The sequence below is a fragment of the Fusarium vanettenii genome (assembly GCF_000151355.1).
Source record: "Fusarium vanettenii 77-13-4 chromosome 11 genomic scaffold NECHAsca_36_chr11_2_0, whole genome shotgun sequence".
In the NCBI taxonomy this organism is placed as follows: domain Eukaryota; kingdom Fungi; phylum Ascomycota; class Sordariomycetes; order Hypocreales; family Nectriaceae; genus Fusarium; species Fusarium vanettenii.
This window is the reverse complement of record NW_003315850.1, coordinates 437,854-456,778: the sequence shown is the minus strand read 5'-3', so window position 1 is coordinate 456,778 and position 18,925 is coordinate 437,854. Positions and strand designations below refer to the sequence as shown.

Sequence of the window (18,925 nt, the reverse complement as noted above, 5' to 3'; positions counted from 1 at the left end):
CCTTATTTTATAGGTAATTATTACCCTATAGTGCTAAATCCTTAGGTTTAGATCCCTTATTATCCTTTTTATTAATAATATATATATACTTCTCCTTATATTAAGGCTTCTTTACTTTATTTCTATACTTTTTATTATATATTATTTTTAATTTTTCATATAAAGTCTTCTTTTTATTATTTATTATATTAATATATTTAGATTATTTATTAGATTCCTCTAGTAGCCTATAGAGTTATTATAGCTCTAGGTATAATTTAATATAAAAATAAGTAAATAGCTTAAGGTTAATAGCTTTTCTTATTATTTTAGATATATTAAAAATCCTTATACAGAAATCTTATAATAATTAGTCGCTTTTTATATCCTTAAGGGTAAAATAGGCTTAATTTAGCTATTCTAGGGCTTCTTAGAGTTCTATATTAAATTTAGTTTTTATTATATTAAGAAAAGCACTAATTAATATAATATAAGTCTACCTTTCTTAATTATTAAGTAGTCTTTGCTATTAGATTAATATGCTACCCCTAATAAGTCTCTATATATTCTCCTTAATAAAAGTAACTTATTAGGGGCTATTTCCCTCGAGGTAGGATTTAACTAAGTCTACCTATAGGTAGGTATCTATAAAGATTATTATAGTTTTATTATAGAAGATTTCTATTAGGGGATCTCTAGATTTACCTCTTAATAGTATATTTAGCTAGAAGAGACTAATATTAATAAGTTTAAATCTAATATTAGTACTTTTTTTTCTTCTTATATTTCCTTATTCTTAGTATCCTAAACCTACTAAGTTTATCCTTGCGGTAGATAATATAAATTATCTTATTAGTAGTTTTATTATTTATAGCTATTTTATTTTATTTAGCTATAATAGAAGTTAATTTCCTTAGGGAGGCTTATAGTATAATAAAATTAAGGCTATAGCTAGATATAATATATATAGAGGTTTAGTTAAATATATTATATAAAATATTAGATACTATGCCTAAAAGTATATTTTATTTTATCCTTAGAATTACCTTATTAAGTTCTATTATAATAATATTAATAATATTAGGGCTAAATATTAGATTTTATTTATAGGTTTTAGCGCTTAGTATAAGGGGGCTAGATGCTAGGCTAGATATTAGACTAAATGCTAGGCTAGTTGCGGAGGATAAGCTAGTGGTTACCCTCCGTTAGGGCCTATTTATATACCCGCGAGTCTAATATCCTCTAGTTTTAATCTATAGCTTTATTTAATAAGATTAAGTATTTATCTCGCCGTTAGAGATCACTAATATAAGTCTTTTATTTCTAACCTTATTTCCTTTAGAATTAATATTCGCCTTATTATACTATAGGATCCTTATAATCTTATTCTAACTAGGTTTAAAACCCCTATCTAGAATTAAGATATATAATTTCCTATAGTTAAATCTAACTAATTTATACTTAGAGCTAGCATATTAGATATTAGCTTTATAATCTCTAGTATTTCTATTTATATGCCTAATTCATAGGCGCGAGGGTAATTTTATTATCTTAGTATTAGATTCAGTGAGAGCTAGAAAGGTAAGGTAATAAGATAATCGGCATTAAGAATATTAGGGCTAAGGGTTTATATTAGGTCTAATAGTACTAGTCGATTTAGGGTCTTTTGCTTCCTTAGTGCTATTAGCGCTATTAATTCTAATTCTTTTCTTTTTTCCTATAAAAGATCTATATTTAATGCCCTTATTATTAGTTCTAATAGTTTAAGTATTATATCTATAGATAAAGCATAGACTAAGAGTTTATTATCTAATAAGAGCGCTCCTTTGCGTTTAGCTCTCTTAATAATCTTTTTAGTAGTCTCTTAGGCTTATCTAATAGTATAGGGATCTATAGTATTCTAGTAATATAATAATTATTTAGTACTTAGTATTATATCTCTATAAAATATATTATATTTATTTATCTCTTAGTAGGAAAGCTTAGTTAGATCTTTAAATACGCTTAGTTCTATAAGAAGTTATTTCTTATATTTAAATATTAGATTTTATAGTAGAAAGACTTAAAATTATTATAAGTAATTAAAATTATTCTTAATAAATTTTACTTTTATTAAGGCTTTTATTACTATTTAATAAGAGACTTATTTAAATAAGTCTTACTTTAATAAGCTTAGAGTCGATATAGAGTTTATTAGTTTTATCTAGCCTATTAATAGGGATAAAGGTATCGATATATTAGGTTTATAAATAAAAGGGTTAAGGCTTCCTTTTAGTGCTTTACTTAGTTTTAATATAGAGTATATTAAATAAAGCATAGGTCGAATTAAAAGAAGTATTAATTACTATTATATATTATAGATCCCTTAGCTCTAGTAAGGGACTAAGGTACCGCTAAAAGCGGCAATAAGATAGCTAGCTCTAGTAGCTATTCGGTTAAAGTTATATAGTTTATAAAGCAAAGGTAGCATAAGGTAAGTAATTTAATCTAAGTCTATTCTTCCTAACTAATAGCTGCTAGATTTGACTATTATAGCGCTAGATCTGTTACGTGGGGAACCCATCTGATCAGGGCATGTAATAAAAAGGTTTTAATTTTAATTAAATTATAAAATAAATTAAAAATATTTAATTTTATATTTAAATATAAAATAAATTTATTAAAATATTTTAATTTCTTTTTTTATTTATATTTTTTTATTTATTATTTTAAAAGCTTATTAAAATATAGCTTTAAAGGTCTTAAAGCTTAAATAATAGCTTATAATTTAAAGGGAAAATTTAATAAAAGATTTAATAAAAGATTTTTTTATAATAAATTTAAATTAAATTATAACTTATTTAATAAATTAGCTAATAATATATTAAATCTTATTAAATAATATAATAAATTATATTAAGTAATAAATTATAAATATATATAATTATATAAGAAATATTAATAATTTATAAATAATCTTATTAAACTTTTCTAAGGGATCTAGCTTTAAGATTTCTTTTATATTTTTATTTTATATAATTATAATAACTAAGTTAATAAGGTTTTAAATTTTATTAAAGTATTATATATTTTAAGTATATTAAGCTTTATTTATTTTTTTAATAAAATTATAAAATCTATTTATTTTAATACTTATAATAATAATTTAGGCTTAGAGTTATTTAATTTCTTTATTATTAAAGCTTTTTATATTATTTATATTTTTATTTTTAATATTAGCTAAGATAAGTATACTAAGTATAAGAAAATAATTAATAAATAAGATTTATTAATAATTATTATTAAAAATAGCTTAAATAGCTATTATATTTAATATTATTTAAGGTAATATAAATAATTCTTTAAATAAAAGCTATTAATATATAATAATTATAAGATTCTTAAGAGATAAATTAATTATCTTAAGTTTATATTAATAAAAGAAAATATTATATAACCTTAAAAAGTAATATAAATTATATTTAGTAATATATTTAAAAAGTATTAAATATAACTAAGTTATATTAATAGCTAAGATAATTAATATATAAGAAAGTATAATAAATATATTTTATATACTTAAGTAATACTTAACTTAAATAAGCTTAAGTTAAGTTAAATAAAGCTTATTTAATATATAATATTATATTAAGTTAAATTACCTTAGTTTAATTTATATACCTATTATTATATAACTAGGTATTATTATAGCTTATTACTTTAATCCTATAATAATTATATTCATAATTTATTAATTAATAATATAAAAATATATTTTTTTATTTAATTAATTAATATATCTTTCTTTAATATATATTAATAATTTAAAAAAATAAAAATATTAAAAATCTTATATAAAGGTATTAGATTTATTAAAAAAATTAAATATATTAAATTATATAGTTAAAAAAAAGGGATTTTTTATATATTTTTTTAAGGTCTTTTTAAAAAAGAGATCTTATATATTTTCTTATAAAGTAAATTTTATATAAAATAATAAAAGTAATTAATTAATTTATAATAATAAAGATATAACTTATAAAATAGCTTAAAAGTCCTTTAATTAAGGCTTATAAAAATAATAATAAAGGTAAGGCTTTATAGCTTTTACCTCTTTTTCTATATATAAGAAATTACTTTATAGCTTAAAATAGCTTAATATATTTTTCCCCTAACTTATTATAAGTAATACCCTTAAAAAAAAAAATTAATTTCTTAAATATGCTTAAAAGTTTAAAGGGCTAGCTAAAAGAATTATTAGACTTAGTAAAGGAGCTATAGGCTTAAAAGAATAATAATTTAAACCGGGATAAGTAATAAAGGCTTAATTATTTATAGTATTAGTAGTAGATATAAGGTTATTAAAAAAAGCTTAATTTATATACTATTAATAGGGTTATTAATAGGTTAGAAAAGTTAAATATAATTATAGGAAGAGACCTAACTTTAATATATAATAAAACCAAACATAGGGGGAGAATAAGATATAGGAATAAATTAAGCAACTAGTTATAAACCAATCTATATAAGAGAGAATCAAGCGGTCTCTAGGAAGATATTAAGGCATCAGCTCTGCAGACATAGTTTTATTAAGATTCTTACTAAACACGCATTCCAAACTTCTTCTACCTGCCTATTCTGTGATATCCAGCCTTCATCGCCGGGATGTCCTTGCCCTAACATGTCCTGCCGCCCATACCCTAGGTAGTACACGACTAACCCAATTTAACTCTTATAGAGTCTGGTCCGGCTGAGTGACATGGTTTTCTGACACTATACCTTGGGTGGCACACAGAAGGTTTGGGGCACAGCTGGTTCACCAATGAGAGTAGGAGCACCAGGCTCAACTTATTCAGGAATAGCCGGTTAAAGGGGCCACGATCATGGGCGAACACTGACTCGACCTTCACTCAACCTATCTCCAAATTAGAATCATAAGCATTGCCACCATATCCCACTCAAGACTTACGGTCGATAGTTCAGATGCCAACAGAGATCCCCTTGGTGGGTGATTTTCGGATCTTTGAAATCGAGGCTGGACGTTCCCGGAGCAACAAAGCGACCCGCTCGCTGGAACCTGTTCGTCATTTCGGAGAACAAGTTCCTGTGCATATGCATAAGCTTGACCAACAATTCTTCTTGCTGGTAGACGCGGCCGTTCAGGGTCATGGAGTTACAGTACGGGTAGCCGATATCCAGTTTATATTTGGATGGCAGACCAGTAGCTGTGTTGAGATTCGAAATCACGGGGGTGATGATTCCGTTTTCACCACTTCCTTCGTCGTTGGCTAGTTGAATGACGAGCTTGAACTTGATGTTGATTTCGTCGCTATTGTGGATTAGACAGGTACAAGTATTAAATCTTGGTCAAACTGAAACGTACCTGGTACCAACCCATCCATTTGACATGGAACGGGGGTCCTCTTGGTTATATATAGAGACAAATTTGGACTGTGCCTTCAGTACTACCCGGGATGTACCAGGAAACGTCTCGACATTGACGGAAGTTTTGGTTGTCATATCGTAGACTGCGTCCCATTTGTCCTCAAACTTGTGGACAGATGATCTGTTTCCGGGAGCCTTTGAGGTTTTCTTCCAAAGCCACGCTGTGTCTTGTTGACGTTCAAAGGCATAGAATGCATCTCTCGGGTCGGATGGTCTTGCCTCTGCGATGAGTCTTCTGTCTTTTTCGGAGACGGCATCTGAGAGCTTTGAATCAAAGATGGTGGGTTCAATGCGGTACCTCATAATACCAGATTTCGCGTGATTGATCTTGTACAAGGGCTCGATTGGGACAAGGTGAATCCCTGCACAAATCTGCTGGAGTTCAGGCAAGAGGTACATGCCAAAGAAGGCGGCTCTGCGAATGGCAGCCGTTCCGAGCGCTCCTCCTGGCTGTTTGACGAGCTTGTTTTGCTCATTCGCCAGGTTCGCAGTGAATTCGAGCTCACGAGACTCCGGTGGTTGCCTCGAGTTGATCTTCTCGCAGAATACCAGGCAGCCGCGTCTGTTTTGCTTCGATCCCTGTGGTTCTTTACCTTGATCAATTGCGTTGTCGTATTCGTCGTCCGACACATAGTAAGACAGTTGAACATGTAAAGATGTGGCCTCTGCGTTCAGGATTAGATTAGGAAGCACAATGGGTGAAGAAATAAGCTCACCGTGGGTAGGGGTCAAGGAGTCATCTATGCAGAAGTAGTTAGCGCAAGAAATATCGCTCATTAGGGCCATGGCAGACCTTGTATGGTGGGCAACTGAAGGTCAAGGCCCAGAGTGTAAAAGTCCGACGTCTCATGGTTGGTTGCCCATTCCTTGAGAGCCTCCAAGATCAAAGCTGACTTGCTCGGCTCTACGTTGTTCTCCAGATGTTCCAGGAGAGGAACACCCTTGTTCTCGTGCTGGACCAGTGTTGATGTTTCGTTCAGCGTCCACGGAGCTTCTGGAGAGGAGTAAACAGGACATGAGTAACACATTCTTCCACATAGTACTAGTTCATTTACCTGACAAGGCAGCAAACAGACGATAAATCGAGTACTCCCCAGCAAGGAGCTTGGTCGGTTGTCTGTCGGTGCCATTTTCCATCTTGATGGCATCATCAGAAGGGGAGAGTAGCGAGGAAAGCTGGACATTAACAGCAAGCTGCCACCCTTCCAAGTCCACGGTAACGTCTTGGTGTTGGATTGTACCAGTATGAATACTGTCATGGTGTCAATCCAGCGGTACGGCATAGATGAATGGATCGACATACGGTACGACAAGGGTGACACAACCCTCGTGCTCCGGCTCAAACCGAACCATAGGCTGAAGGACTGTCGCCTTGAGCGCACCAGACTCCGGTGAGCCGCTGTAAATTAGCTCTTTGTGCTCTTTCCGCTGCTCGAAAAGCTTTCCCAGAGCGTCATTGATTGCATCTTCCGACAAGGCAAAGAATCGATCCCAGCGTTCCGGATCTGAGCTTGGTCCAAAGCCGATCTCATCACGGCTAGGGCAGGGCATGTCGAACGATAGGTTAAGGAATACCGTACAATTGGTATTTCGTCAAAGGACCAATTCTCATTCAGATTGTGATAAATATTCACTATTATTCAGTGGTGAGGAGGAAAAGATTTGTTGGGACGACGTCACCACAGTGACCCCAAGCAAATAACCCGATATTCGCAAACCTCTGATAAATACAACACCCTGCATCAAGTTGTTCTTCAATGTCTTACTTTCACTGCCTTCCACAGCCGTTGCCCCTGACCTTTTCAGACTCATTGGAAACATCGCCACATGTAAACGACATATCAGTTGAGCTTTGAGCGAAGGACCCCATGGTCATTGATGTTGATAATTCAACTTTGTCAAAAACAGCGCCCGCCACTTAGTTAGTAGCACGATCGCAATTGCTCCTCTTATTTAGCAATTATATGTCGGCGTTACTACTCCTTAGAATGCAGGATAGATACGTTGTACTCTACCAGAAACAATCCAATTGTCTCAAACTTGCATTGTTAGACAAGCCCGGAGACAAGGATATACAGGGGCTAACACTAGTCTAGCCAGTCTATCAAAAAACTATTGATCAGCTCGTTCTAACAAAGCCCAGAACCGCCACAGCTATACATTTACATCCTAGTGCGATTATATCCCCTCAAGCCATAGTCGATCTGTCAGGTTGAGAAATGATGGCGTCTACGGACCGGCAAACTGTCGCCGAGTGGCTTGGAATGACTGGGTTATGAACTGATCTGCCGTACGGTGCCATTTGTTAGTTCAATACTGTAGTTGAGCCATTCGCAGCTGGCATCACCTGCCTCCAAGAAAAGCAAAGAGTCGCGTTCTTTTCAGTCCACCGCTTCGACTTCCGGGGAGACTGCTGATCCCGTCATCTTTTCCAGTGTTTGGCCAACCTACCCTCGCCTTTCAATACTACTATAGTCGTGCCAAGGCTGATACCAGATCTCACGATGGCCTCTAATTCTATCAAAACTGTTTTTGAAAAATACCTTGGCCAATCTTCCAAGCCCATCGAAGCTTTGGAGCCGCTACTTCGCGCAGGAAAGGTACCTGATGCCGATGTTTGCACCCTCACGCTTCTTAGAACCATCCTCAAGTTCGGCCAAGATGATATCAATACATGTTCGGCTCTATTCAAGCAACTCAACAATGTCAACTCGGTTCAGACCCTTGCCGAGCTTCTGTTCCCACGCGACGTCTTTGCGACCAAGTTCGATCAGGGTGGAATTAACCCTGGCACACTCGACGCAATTCGCAATGGCATCTTCGAGACGTATCCTTTGGCTGTGATGAGAGCTTTGTTGAAACAAAATTCCAAGCTGTCTATTGAGAATGACATCAAGGAGCTGGTCATATACCTCCTCGAGCAAGCTGTCTCTGGTGGCTACGAACTGAGACAGGAAGAAACCCTCATGGGAATGTACGAGAGGTATGGCAAAGAAGAGCGTAGCGACACTGGCAACCTCCAGAAGAACTTTCCTGAAGCCTTGAAGGTTGTCAAGACTCTCAACGTCCTATGCCGCCTTGCCAAGGATCCTGAGGATGTGCAGATACTCTACCAAGAGAAATACTACTCGGCTCGAGACATCGCGACCAAGCAGGAGAAGGCGTTTGTGGACTCAACAACTAGTGCAGGCTTGAAGAGAGAGAATGCTCTGGCTGCATACAATGCCGCGAAGAGAGTTGACTGCTGGAACGAGCATCTTTGGTTGTCCGTGATGGAGGCACGAAGAGCCGAGTTCGTGCCTGTGGAACCTCAGACCGGGGCATCTGCCAAGACCAAGACAGACGTCGAAGCTTCGAAGTTCATCAACAACCTCACAGACATCTTTGAGCTCGAAGACTGGGCATGTGAGACATGTTGCTCCATTACCAGTTTGTCGGCCTATTATGCCGATCTTTTGGCGCTTCTCAAAAACACAAGAGCCAAGTCTTCCGAACCAACAACAATGCTTGACGTGCTCTCTATCAGGCGTCCTGATCTTCAGCACCTGCAGCTTACTTGTGCAAACTCTCAATCTCTCATTCCATACGCCGCTCTCACCAACGAAGTTCTCGAATCATACATCCGCTTTCAATACGAGAAGAGCAAGGGAAACGATTGGACCATGATCCAGCCATACAACACACCAGATGAGCCCACTGAGAGTACCTCGGACGAGCACGACAACACACCTATCGAACAGGGTGCAAACACGGATCCAGTTGTCAACACGGAGCTCATCCCCAACCAGATGTTCCCGTTTCCCACTTTTCCTTACAGCAGAGCGCGGAACGACATTGGTCAGATCTTTAACGGCTTTGGAGTGGACGCTTCTAAAGTAGTCGAAGCTTTTACGCATGAGGAGAGTATCTTTCAGCGCATCCCCGAGGGCAATGACTATGATCTGTTTATGAAGATTAGGTCAGGTGTCAAGGAGGTCCTTTCGCGCCAAGCCGCGGCCGAGACACTTGGGTTGCTTCAGTCAGACTTCGCAGCCATCATGGGGCAAACCTTTCACCCGACCTGGTTTGCAGATCTTCTCAATGTAATGGCAGGTGAGAGCCATGGCTTCGTCGTCGAGTCTGGGTGCCGCTGGTCTGTTACCACGCTCTGGGGTTACGACCTCGAAGAGGTGATGTTGGAGATTCAGAGCGGGGATGGCCTCTCCTTCATCAAGGACCAGTTTCTGAAACGAAGTGGTCTGGAGTTCCAAGATCTTATTTGCTTGAGCAAGACTCGAAGTTTCTGCCATGACCTGGCCATCGCCAACAAGAATGGATCCAAAGTCTTTGGCACTTCGCTTGAGGAACTGCAGCTTCTATCTGCGGCTTCCAATCCGCCGCTCAAGCCCCTCACCAAAGAGATTTGCTTCAACCTTCAGGCATTTCTTCGACTCCAAGCTAAGCTAAAGTGGAGCATTCAGAATCTTGATGCTGCCATCTGCTGCCTGCGGAGCCTTGAAATCGACATCGAGGCCCAGGCTGGCAAGCCCAAGGTGTCGGGCTCCTTCACCATTTCGCCTTACGTCCTCAAGGGAATCGCCACTGTTGTTGAGTTGAGCAAGCTTGTGGACATTGAGCCATCCGAACTGTTGCCTCTTTGGCGGAATATCGACACCTTTGGACCCGAGTCTCTAATGCACCGCAAGTTCCTCTCTCCGACGATGAGACGAGTGTCACCCATTTTCAACCCTCCAAGTAATGGGCAATACTTGACAATCAACGGATCAAAGGTTCTCCTGAAAGACCAAGAGGTTACCATTTGTATCGCCCTTCGATGGCCAGTTGAGCATTTCCCAAGTCTTCTCAAGGTGGCAAAACTACAGGAAGCCAGCACGGAGCTCAACCTTGACACATTTTCAGCAGTATACCGTCACGTTCTGTTGTGCCAGATGCTATCTGTAGAGCCAGAGAATTATTCTCGACTCCACGAATCGCTTTCCGGGTCAAGCGAGCCGTTGGCTTCTTCCTTGGATACTCCCAACTCTACACTCGCTACTGTGAAAAGATGGAGGAGCCTCTTTGAGATTGGGTGGACATTTGAAACCCTGAACATACTCACTGATAGGCCAGGAGCTCCAGACAACTCGACTCCAGTCTCTGATGACGCGTTGCCTACCTTGGCCGCCCTCATCCAGGCGACAAAGACACTTCGCCATACGTTTCCGTACCTGTTCACCGAAACTCCGCCATCTCCAGCACAAGTCGTTGAGTGTGCAGCTCATCTATTCGACCCATCTAATGCCAAGTTGATCGTCAGCTACATTGAAGGTAAGAGGCCTACTTCTTGTTGTCAAGGACGGGCTGACGAAAATCAGGTACCCAAGTCAATTCAGTTTCAGTCTCGTTCGGTGATGCCAGCGTCAAGAATGATGCAATTCAGGCATCCAGAGGATGGCCCAAGAAGCTCGTGCTTGTGTCAGACCCCGCTAGTGGCGACACACAAGCACAGTTGACCCTTACTGGAGTACTGAACTCACAGGAGATGGAGTCCATTCAGGCCATTTCTGCTGAGTCTGTGTCTTTGAAGAAGGCAATCGAGAGCCTTGTAAAGGCATCTTTGGCTCCCCTGGACATCCTCTGTTCCCGTTTCGAGTCGAATGGCCATTTAGACGTCGACGCAATCAACTTTTTGGCCCCAAAGAGCGACTCTTCCACAACCGCATCAGCCGCTTTGAGCTCGGATGAAGAGATTCTGGAGAGTGAGCGGTTGAAGCAAGGCCGTAGGAACGCCTTCGTTCGACTCGCCGCGCCGTCCATTGTTGAAACTCTCCTCGACAAGGTCATCACCAACGCTATCAAGGAAGTCGTGCCAGATCTCAACGACTCTGTTCTTCATGTCCTTCTTACAGATGGCATCGAATTTGAGGAAGATCAAGGAAGCTTCGAGCTGATCATTACTACGCTGCGGAAGCTATGCCACACCAATACTAGCCTGGATCCGCCTGATGAGCCCCTGGATGCCTACTTCACGCCTACCGAATCCGGCACTTTCACGTTTACCTGGGAGAAAAGAGAAGGCGCCGAAGTCAACTGGGCCAGCTTTAGTATCGATGATAAGTCTTACCGCCTCGACTCAGAGCCAGCTAACGTTCCCCTCATTGCTGGCAAGACGTATCATCTTGATAGCAGCTTCACTCCCTCCGAGCTGTTTTGGTCAACTCCCAAGTCTGTGAAATCCAACTTTGCAGAAAATGTCTTGATACCGGCAAGAACAGCCCGGGTGATGAGTCTGGCTATCGATTATATCAAGCGTGCAGCCACCACCTGCCAGTTACACCAGCTCACGGTCGAGGAGATCAGAGTGTTTTCCCGAACACCTGCCAGGGACGACAATCTGTGTCCGATTTTCTTTGAAATACACGGACCGACAATCTATACCTCCCTAGACCTAAAGGATTACCAGACGCTCAAAGAGGGTGTTCAGCCTAAACCAGGCAGCGGCGGTGTGTTGGAATTGCTTACTTGGCTCTTTAACACCCAAAACTCAACGGTGGAAGGAATAGCATCGAAAATCTCTGACTGCACTGGATGGGATCGATTGAGGGTGCTAGAGGCTCTTCAAACCAAATACGCAATCTTTGACGGCCCAGGAATGCTCTATAGACTGAAAAAGTATGATTCCCTTATGAGCCTACACCAGATAATGTCTCTCGATGAGCGGATTGGTCGCACCGTTGGTAAAGAAGCTCAACCTCGCATCTCCACATTGTTCCATGTGGCTCGTTCGAGGTACATGTGCCAGCCTAACGAGGAAGCTGAGGCTACTCGGAGACTCCGCGCAAAGTTGACACCATCCCAGCGGGCAGCAGCTGACCAAAGCCTCATGGACGGTCAGAGGCGTGCCTTGGTTGCGTTCCTACTGCAATAAAAGTACATCAAGTCGATGGAAATCAAGGATGCTGATGGTCTATTTGAGGAATTCCTCATTGATGTCCAAATGGGACCCCAGCTCAAGACTTCTCGCATCAAGCAGGCCATATCCGTGGTCCAACTGTTTGTTCAACGATGTCTTCTCGGATTGGAGCAGAAAGTCTCCAAGACCAGTATCGTGAGAGAGCAGTGGGAATGGCGTCAGCAGTACAATCTCTGGGAAGCTCATGTCAAGCTGTTTATCTACCCCGAGAACTGGGTTGAGCCCTCCCTCCGAGACGACAAGAGCCAACTGTTTGACAAGTTTGAGGCCAGCCTCATGAAGAAGCATCTCACCTTAGAGACCTTTGAGCGGTCTCTCAAGACTTACGTACACGGACTCAGTGAGATCTCAAGTCTTGAGGTGCTGACGTATGTCGTCGAGGAGCCGGAGAAAGGTACCGAGGTATACCACTTCTTTGGTCGTACCCGTTCCGCACCTCACACCTTCTACTATCGCACTTTGACCGTCGTCCGGCCTGATACCACTGGAGGGATCTGGAGACCATGGGCCAAGATCGATATCGACATCCCAACAGTGGAAACCGAGTGGCAGGGCAATCGTCTCGATACTACTGGCACACACCTGATTCCAGTCATCATTGGCGGCAGGTTGTACCTGTTCATTCCTCAGATAGTGGCTAAGACATCCCCTCAAGGGACAGAGAAGCCGGCAGACTACGAATCCAAGGAGTTTGGGGAGCTTGCCAAGACAAACGCTGGGTCAGTCAAGCCACAAAAGATCTGGGAGATCACCATGGGATGGTCAGAGTTCATACATGGTGCCTGGACCCCCAAACGAGTGGCCACGGGAAGTGTCAGGATGGGTGCGCATTACCCTCCTCCCAACGAGCTTCGATTCGAGCCCCGGTTCGAGCCGGGAATCTCCCCTGGAAAGGTGACGCTGCTCATCGGCAGTACGCCGCCCCGTAGCCAATGGTTTCAGAATCCAATCTCGGGACTCAACAAGCTGGGAGGGTTTCAATTCTGCGAAGATCAAATGATTGCCCTATCCGAAAAAGATGTTGAGAATTACCTTGGCCAGTTCAGACTCTTCGATGGCACTTTCCAACAAATTTCTTCCAATAATGCAACAGCCCAATTCGTGGACGATACTCTCAACTATATGTCAAACACTAGCAACTTCGCCAAACCACTTCTGTGGCTTCCGAAAGAACTTGAAAAGTTGAATGCCAGTGCGCCTTACCCAAAGCAAAGAAGTCTAACCACCTGGACGCTCTCATACCGCAGTCAAAGTGACCCATTTGCACTCGTCGTCAGCACAAAACGAAAGGATGGAACAAATACCACTCACTTCAACCTTCCCACGAAGCCCCTGTTTCCAACCTCCAATTGGCGGGGAACTGGCGATCTCGATACTTCAATGAAGCTTGTCGAATTGGATCACAGCTTCTCCCACAAGCTGATGGAGGCTGCTTCCAGCCGCGCTGATCCTGTGAAGCGTATCTACAAAGTCCTCGGCGATCGCTCTATCAATGATAAACAAAGGAGAGACACAAAGTCAATGGCAATCACATTTGGAGCAGATCCGGGTGGCCAACCCGACACGCCCAGAACTCCAGGTTCTGCCACGTATCACGAGCTTTCTCAACCCACGGCTCTGTATAACTGGGAGATTGGCCTACACTCTGTTCTCTTGGCTGTTGATCGCTTCTTTGCCACTCAGCAGTTTGATGAAGCCCTTCAAGTGGCCCGTTTGGTGTTTGATCCCAGCTCAGAGACCTCCTTCTATAGACATGACAACCCCAGCAGCCCACTTTACTCGACGTTCGCAACGTCGTGTTGGAAATTCCCTCCATTCCAGGGCATTGCTATCTCCATTCAGGAGAGGCAAAAAGTGGACATCAAGTTGAGTGATTTGGCCAAGGACGGCAACTTCAACCTGGCGATAATGGAGAGGAGATCACATGGAGCCCTCGTGCATGCCACTGCAAGAGGGAGGCCCGAGGCTTACATGAAGTGGATCGTCATGAAGTATGCCGAGATTCTGATTGCTGCTGGAGACGCGCATTTCCGTCAGGGTACTCTGGAGAGTCTCCCCCTTGCCATCCAGCGTTACGTCGAGGCTGGACACATCCTTGGACCCGAACCTCCCAAGGTCCCTAAGCTCGGCAAAAAGAAGCCCCGGACATTCGCCAACTTAAGCCAAGAAGACGCTCAACTCGAGCTTGGACTTCCTTTCTCTTCGCAACTGAAGAAGGGAACGCAACAACAGCTAGATGCGGATCCCAAGGGAGAGCAAAGGGTCTGCTACCTTCGAACCACGTACTTCTGTATACCCCTGAATCCCAAGTTCAAGCAGCTTCGCACCCTTCTAAATGAGCGTCTTTACAACATTCGCAACTCGCTCGATATTCAAGGACGGCCAGTGACGTACGCTCTCATTGAGCCTCTCATTGACCCCGGCGCACTAATGGCACCGGGCATGGGGATGTCTGAGGCTATCTCCGTTGCCTTGGGTGATCAAAGCAGTCTTCTCCCACGCCAACGATTTGAGTTTCTCCTTCATCGAGCTCTAGACTTGTGTAGCGAGTTGCGTTCCCTGGGAGAACGTCTTCTCGCCGCCACCGAAAGGAAGGAGAACGAGTCTTTTACTGTCCTTCGTCAGAGACACGCCGTCGCCATTCAGAAGATGATGCTCGATATTAAGAACCTGCAGCTGAAGGAGGCACAGCAGACAATCGACTCTCTCCTCATCAACCGGGAGTCACAAGTTTCGCAGCTCAAGTTCTACCTTACCCTCATCGGCGAGCCTGAGTCGATCATCCCCACTCCCGCAAGCAACTGGGAAGACATCGCACAGAACATCGATACTCCAACCAAGGATGATCTGCGAATGTCGTCTTATGAAAAGATGGAAATGGATATGACTACTGCGGCCAGTCTTCTCAACACGGTTGCAGCTGGTATTGACGGCTTGGTCGGTCCTCTGTGTGCCATCCCTGAGATTGAGACCATAGGGGCGCCCATGGGTGTTGGAGCAAGTGTTACCGTCGGTGGCCAAAACATTGCCATGATGACTTCTGCAGGCTCAACTTATCTCAAGATGATGGCCATGATGTCCGGGGATGAAGCTGGTCAGGCTTCTCGCAAGGCTCAACTCGTCCGACAACTTCAGGATCGCAGAATGCAGGCCAATATTCATGGAAGAGAGATTAAGTCGATCGACAAGCAGATCGAGATGCAGAAAATCAGGGTCCAGTCTGCACAACACGAGATCAAGATGCAACATGCCGAGATCGAGGACGCCATTCAAGCTGAAAAGTGGTACCGCACCAAGTACACCAACAAGCAACTATACTCGTGGATGGAGAAGAACCTAAGGAGTCTTTACTATCAAGCCTACGTTCTGGCTCTCAACACTGCACGCAAAGCAGAGAGCTCCTTGTCTTTCGAGCAGGGCCGCAAGATTTCTCTACTCCGTCCTGGTGGTTACTGGGACTCTTCTCATGACGGATTGCTTGCTGCAGACCATCTTCATCTTGACCTCAAGAGACTCGAGACGGCGCATTATGATGCTCAAGATCACGACTTTGAGGTTTCCAAGACGATTTCCTTGAGACAGATTGACCCCCTCGCTCTACTGTCGCTCCGTCTAAACGGCAGTGCCAGCTTCTCCCTTAACGAGTCTCTTTTTGACATGGACTTCCCTGGTCACTACATGCGTCGCATCCGTTCAGTTGCGGTGTCTATCCCAGCTGTCGTCGGTCCTCACACCAACATCAACGCAACGCTACAGTTGACCAGCCATCGCTACCGTATCTCGACATTTGCTTCAAAGGCTGCAGAGTATATGGCACAGGACAAGGGCTCCTTCCGGACCGATCACATCCCCATCTCAGCGGTTGCCATCAGTGGCGGCGGGGGTGATACTGGCGTTTTTGACCTGACATTCTCTGGACCCAAGTACATGCCGTTTGAGGGCGCTGGTGTCATTTCGTCCTGGCGTCTCGACCTTCCTACCGAGATTCGCAAGTTTGACTACGAGAGCATCAGCGATGTTCTCATTCATATCCAGTACACGGCTCAAGAAGGCGGTGCTTTGCTGCGGGCTACTGCCAACGAAACTGTGCGCGACACTGCCAAGGCTATCAAGACTGAAGGCACACAAGATGGCTTCTGGGCCATGTTTGATCTGAAGAATGACTTTGTGAACGAGTGGTACGGGTTTAGCACCAGGCTTATCGCTGCAAAGAAGAATGGCAGCGAAGAAACAACGTCAAGGATGGAGCTGGGTAATCTCAAGGACCGATTGCCTTTCTGGTCACGACAGCAGGCCAAGCTTGAGGTCCGCGACATCGTCTGGGTCTCCCAGAGCAGCAAACTTGTAAACGGGCTATCGGTTCAGGGGGTGGACAGACCTGATGATGGAAGCATCAAGACGGAGACTCTGGGGAAATGCACAACTGCGACTTGGAAGGACCTACGTATCAAGAGCTTGGACAAGTGGGCAGTGGAGGCATCTAATTCTGTGCTGGATGAGAATGATGAAACGGTAGAGAATGTGTACATGCTAATACACTACGTGTTTCAGTGATTTGGCAGGTAGAAGAAGATAGTGGTTTGGAATGTCCTTCGCTTATAAACCACGATCTTCGGGCTCAGTTAACCCATCAAGGGCCAGGCTGCAACTATAATAAAGAACAGAGCTTATAAACCACACCTTGTTCAGTTTGACTCGTAGTCTATTTGTTGGCCACCCAGTGGAGGTTGACATTGCGTCTAGGAAAACGAGCACCTCTCACCTTTCTAAAGCGTCACTAAAGTAAATACCGCCTGGACGACTCAACTCAAGGTCTAGTGGAATGCTCGAATATTGATACTCACACGCGTCGAGAACGTGATGCGTGGCTCTAATTCGCGCCTTGAGCGTAACCGGAGAATGGAAAAACTGGACGACACCTTTCAGGCTTTGACGCGACATCAAACTGGCACGCCTCATAACCTTGAATGGGGCCAAGTCGTTGTCGAGGTCAATATCATGACGAACGCTGGCAGCGTGGCGACGGCGGTTGCTCTCACCAACGTCTTTTACCGAGTAATCCGGACGCCTCGAGCCAGGGCCCTTCTACGCAAGGAGCCTGATGCAGCCCTCGAACCCGACAAAGTCATCGCCCTAGACGACAAGGCCAAGCATCCCCCGTACCTTCGAGCTTGCTTGCATGAATGTCCCCGCCTATTCCCGCCGACGACGCATGGTTTGCCCCGAAAGACATCCCCAGATGGCCTGAACGTCATACGTCCCCGGAAACAAGACAGTCCATGAGTGCCTCCTCGGTAAGAAAAGCAAAGAGTTGCAACCTTGGTTCATCACGTTTTCTACCGGGTCACGCGCCTGCATCGGTCGCAACATTTCGTACCCCGAGCAGACAGTTTTGATCGCGATGAGTTTGAACTTCCTTACGGGTTTGAGCTGCAGAGAGAGGGGACGATGAATCATCTGCTAAAGGATATGCCCATAAGGTTGTGTAAGAGGTCTGTTACCGGGGAGGCATGAGACAGGACAGCAGGGGAGCATTTGCTGTTGCATCCAGTATGGTAGGTGATGGATTGAGAGCGTATCGATAAGCACCGAGTAGTAGAATAATAATAGCAGCAACGCGGTAAGGTCTTAACGCGTTCCCATGTACTTTTTCGCTGGCTAAGATAGTGATCTAGCAGCGGGGTCAGTGGCTAAACCCCCGTACGGAGAGTAGATTGGACGACTAAAGCGTTACCTTTTCGTGCGGTGATGATTGTTTTTTATTTTAGCTATTGTTTTTATCCTTCTTTCTTTTTGGCATGTTTACAGAGACGTAATTTTCTCGCTGATCGGAGGTCTTCTCTAAGAAGACTTTTGCCTCACCCTCTTTCAAAGCCATTGCTTGAAATGCGCATCGTGGGTGGTGAAACTCACCCACCTAAGATCAACGAAGGAAATTGTTCACAATGTGTTTTTTCTCATATGAGAATGCCACGATATCAGCTCATAGTTCTTATATGACCTTTATGACTCACCAACATGAGTATTACCAGGTGTCCCGCTTCTTTGAGAATCTCGCGATTTGAGTGTGGTAAATACCCTAGACTCCCCCGTCACGGAGGCTGGGCCCTCAGTCTAGCACGCGCCGACAACTCGACTCCCAAACGGCAAATTCATTAGAAGCATCGTTTTCTTTGATCTATCCCGGAAAATTCTACTGTTACTAAATTCCAGCCCTTCAAGGGCCAGCATGAACGCCCAAGCCATTCGGTCAGCGGGTTCTCATCCGTCGTCCCCTGCGAGCATCACCCTTGCCGCGAAACCGTCGAATATGGAGACTCCCCTGCTCCGAGCTCAATCCAGGGGGAAACTTCCGGTGCTAACAGCAACACCGGAAAATCCTGCCACATGCAAAAAACCCCTCAATTGCATTAGGCATCCCATCCTGGAGCATGGAGAGACCGACTTTAGCACCATCCGGGGTGCAGGGTCTTGCCCCGGCCCCGGCCCGCGACCTCCCCCATGGGAAGATCGACAGTAGTAAAATGGCCGTAAATCAAATATCACGTTTGCCTCTGTCTTTTTTAAAAT

The 18,925-nt window shown here is 43.1% G+C and overlaps 3 protein-coding genes across 3 annotated transcripts; 2 read left to right on the top strand and 1 right to left on the bottom strand.

Annotated features, from left to right (window-relative positions):
* Positions 1-4,839: 4,839 nt before the first annotated feature.
* On the bottom strand, positions 4,840-6,954 carry NECHADRAFT_86605 (uncharacterized protein; the record flags this gene model as incomplete). The annotated part of the gene is made up of 7 exons (XM_003042329.1): positions 4,840-4,873; positions 4,928-5,287; positions 5,342-6,068; positions 6,120-6,143; positions 6,197-6,397; positions 6,459-6,655; positions 6,707-6,954. The coding sequence occupies 7 exons, from the start codon at positions 6,952-6,954 to the stop codon at positions 4,840-4,842; spliced, it is 1,791 nt and encodes a 596-aa protein (XP_003042375.1).
* Positions 6,955-7,907: 953 nt separating this feature from the next.
* Positions 7,908-16,909, top strand: NECHADRAFT_86604 (uncharacterized protein; the record flags this gene model as incomplete). Its single annotated transcript, XM_003042418.1, has 3 exons — positions 7,908-10,710; positions 10,758-12,289; positions 12,323-16,909. The coding sequence occupies 3 exons, from the start codon at positions 7,908-7,910 to the stop codon at positions 16,907-16,909; spliced, it is 8,922 nt and encodes a 2,973-aa protein (XP_003042464.1).
* Positions 16,910-17,215: 306 nt separating this feature from the next.
* Positions 17,216-17,638, top strand: NECHADRAFT_86603 (uncharacterized protein; the record flags this gene model as incomplete). The annotated part of the gene is made up of 1 exon (XM_003042417.1): positions 17,216-17,638. The coding sequence occupies one exon, from the start codon at positions 17,216-17,218 to the stop codon at positions 17,636-17,638; it is 423 nt and encodes a 140-aa protein (XP_003042463.1).
* Between the last annotated feature and the right edge of the window lie 1,287 nt (positions 17,639-18,925).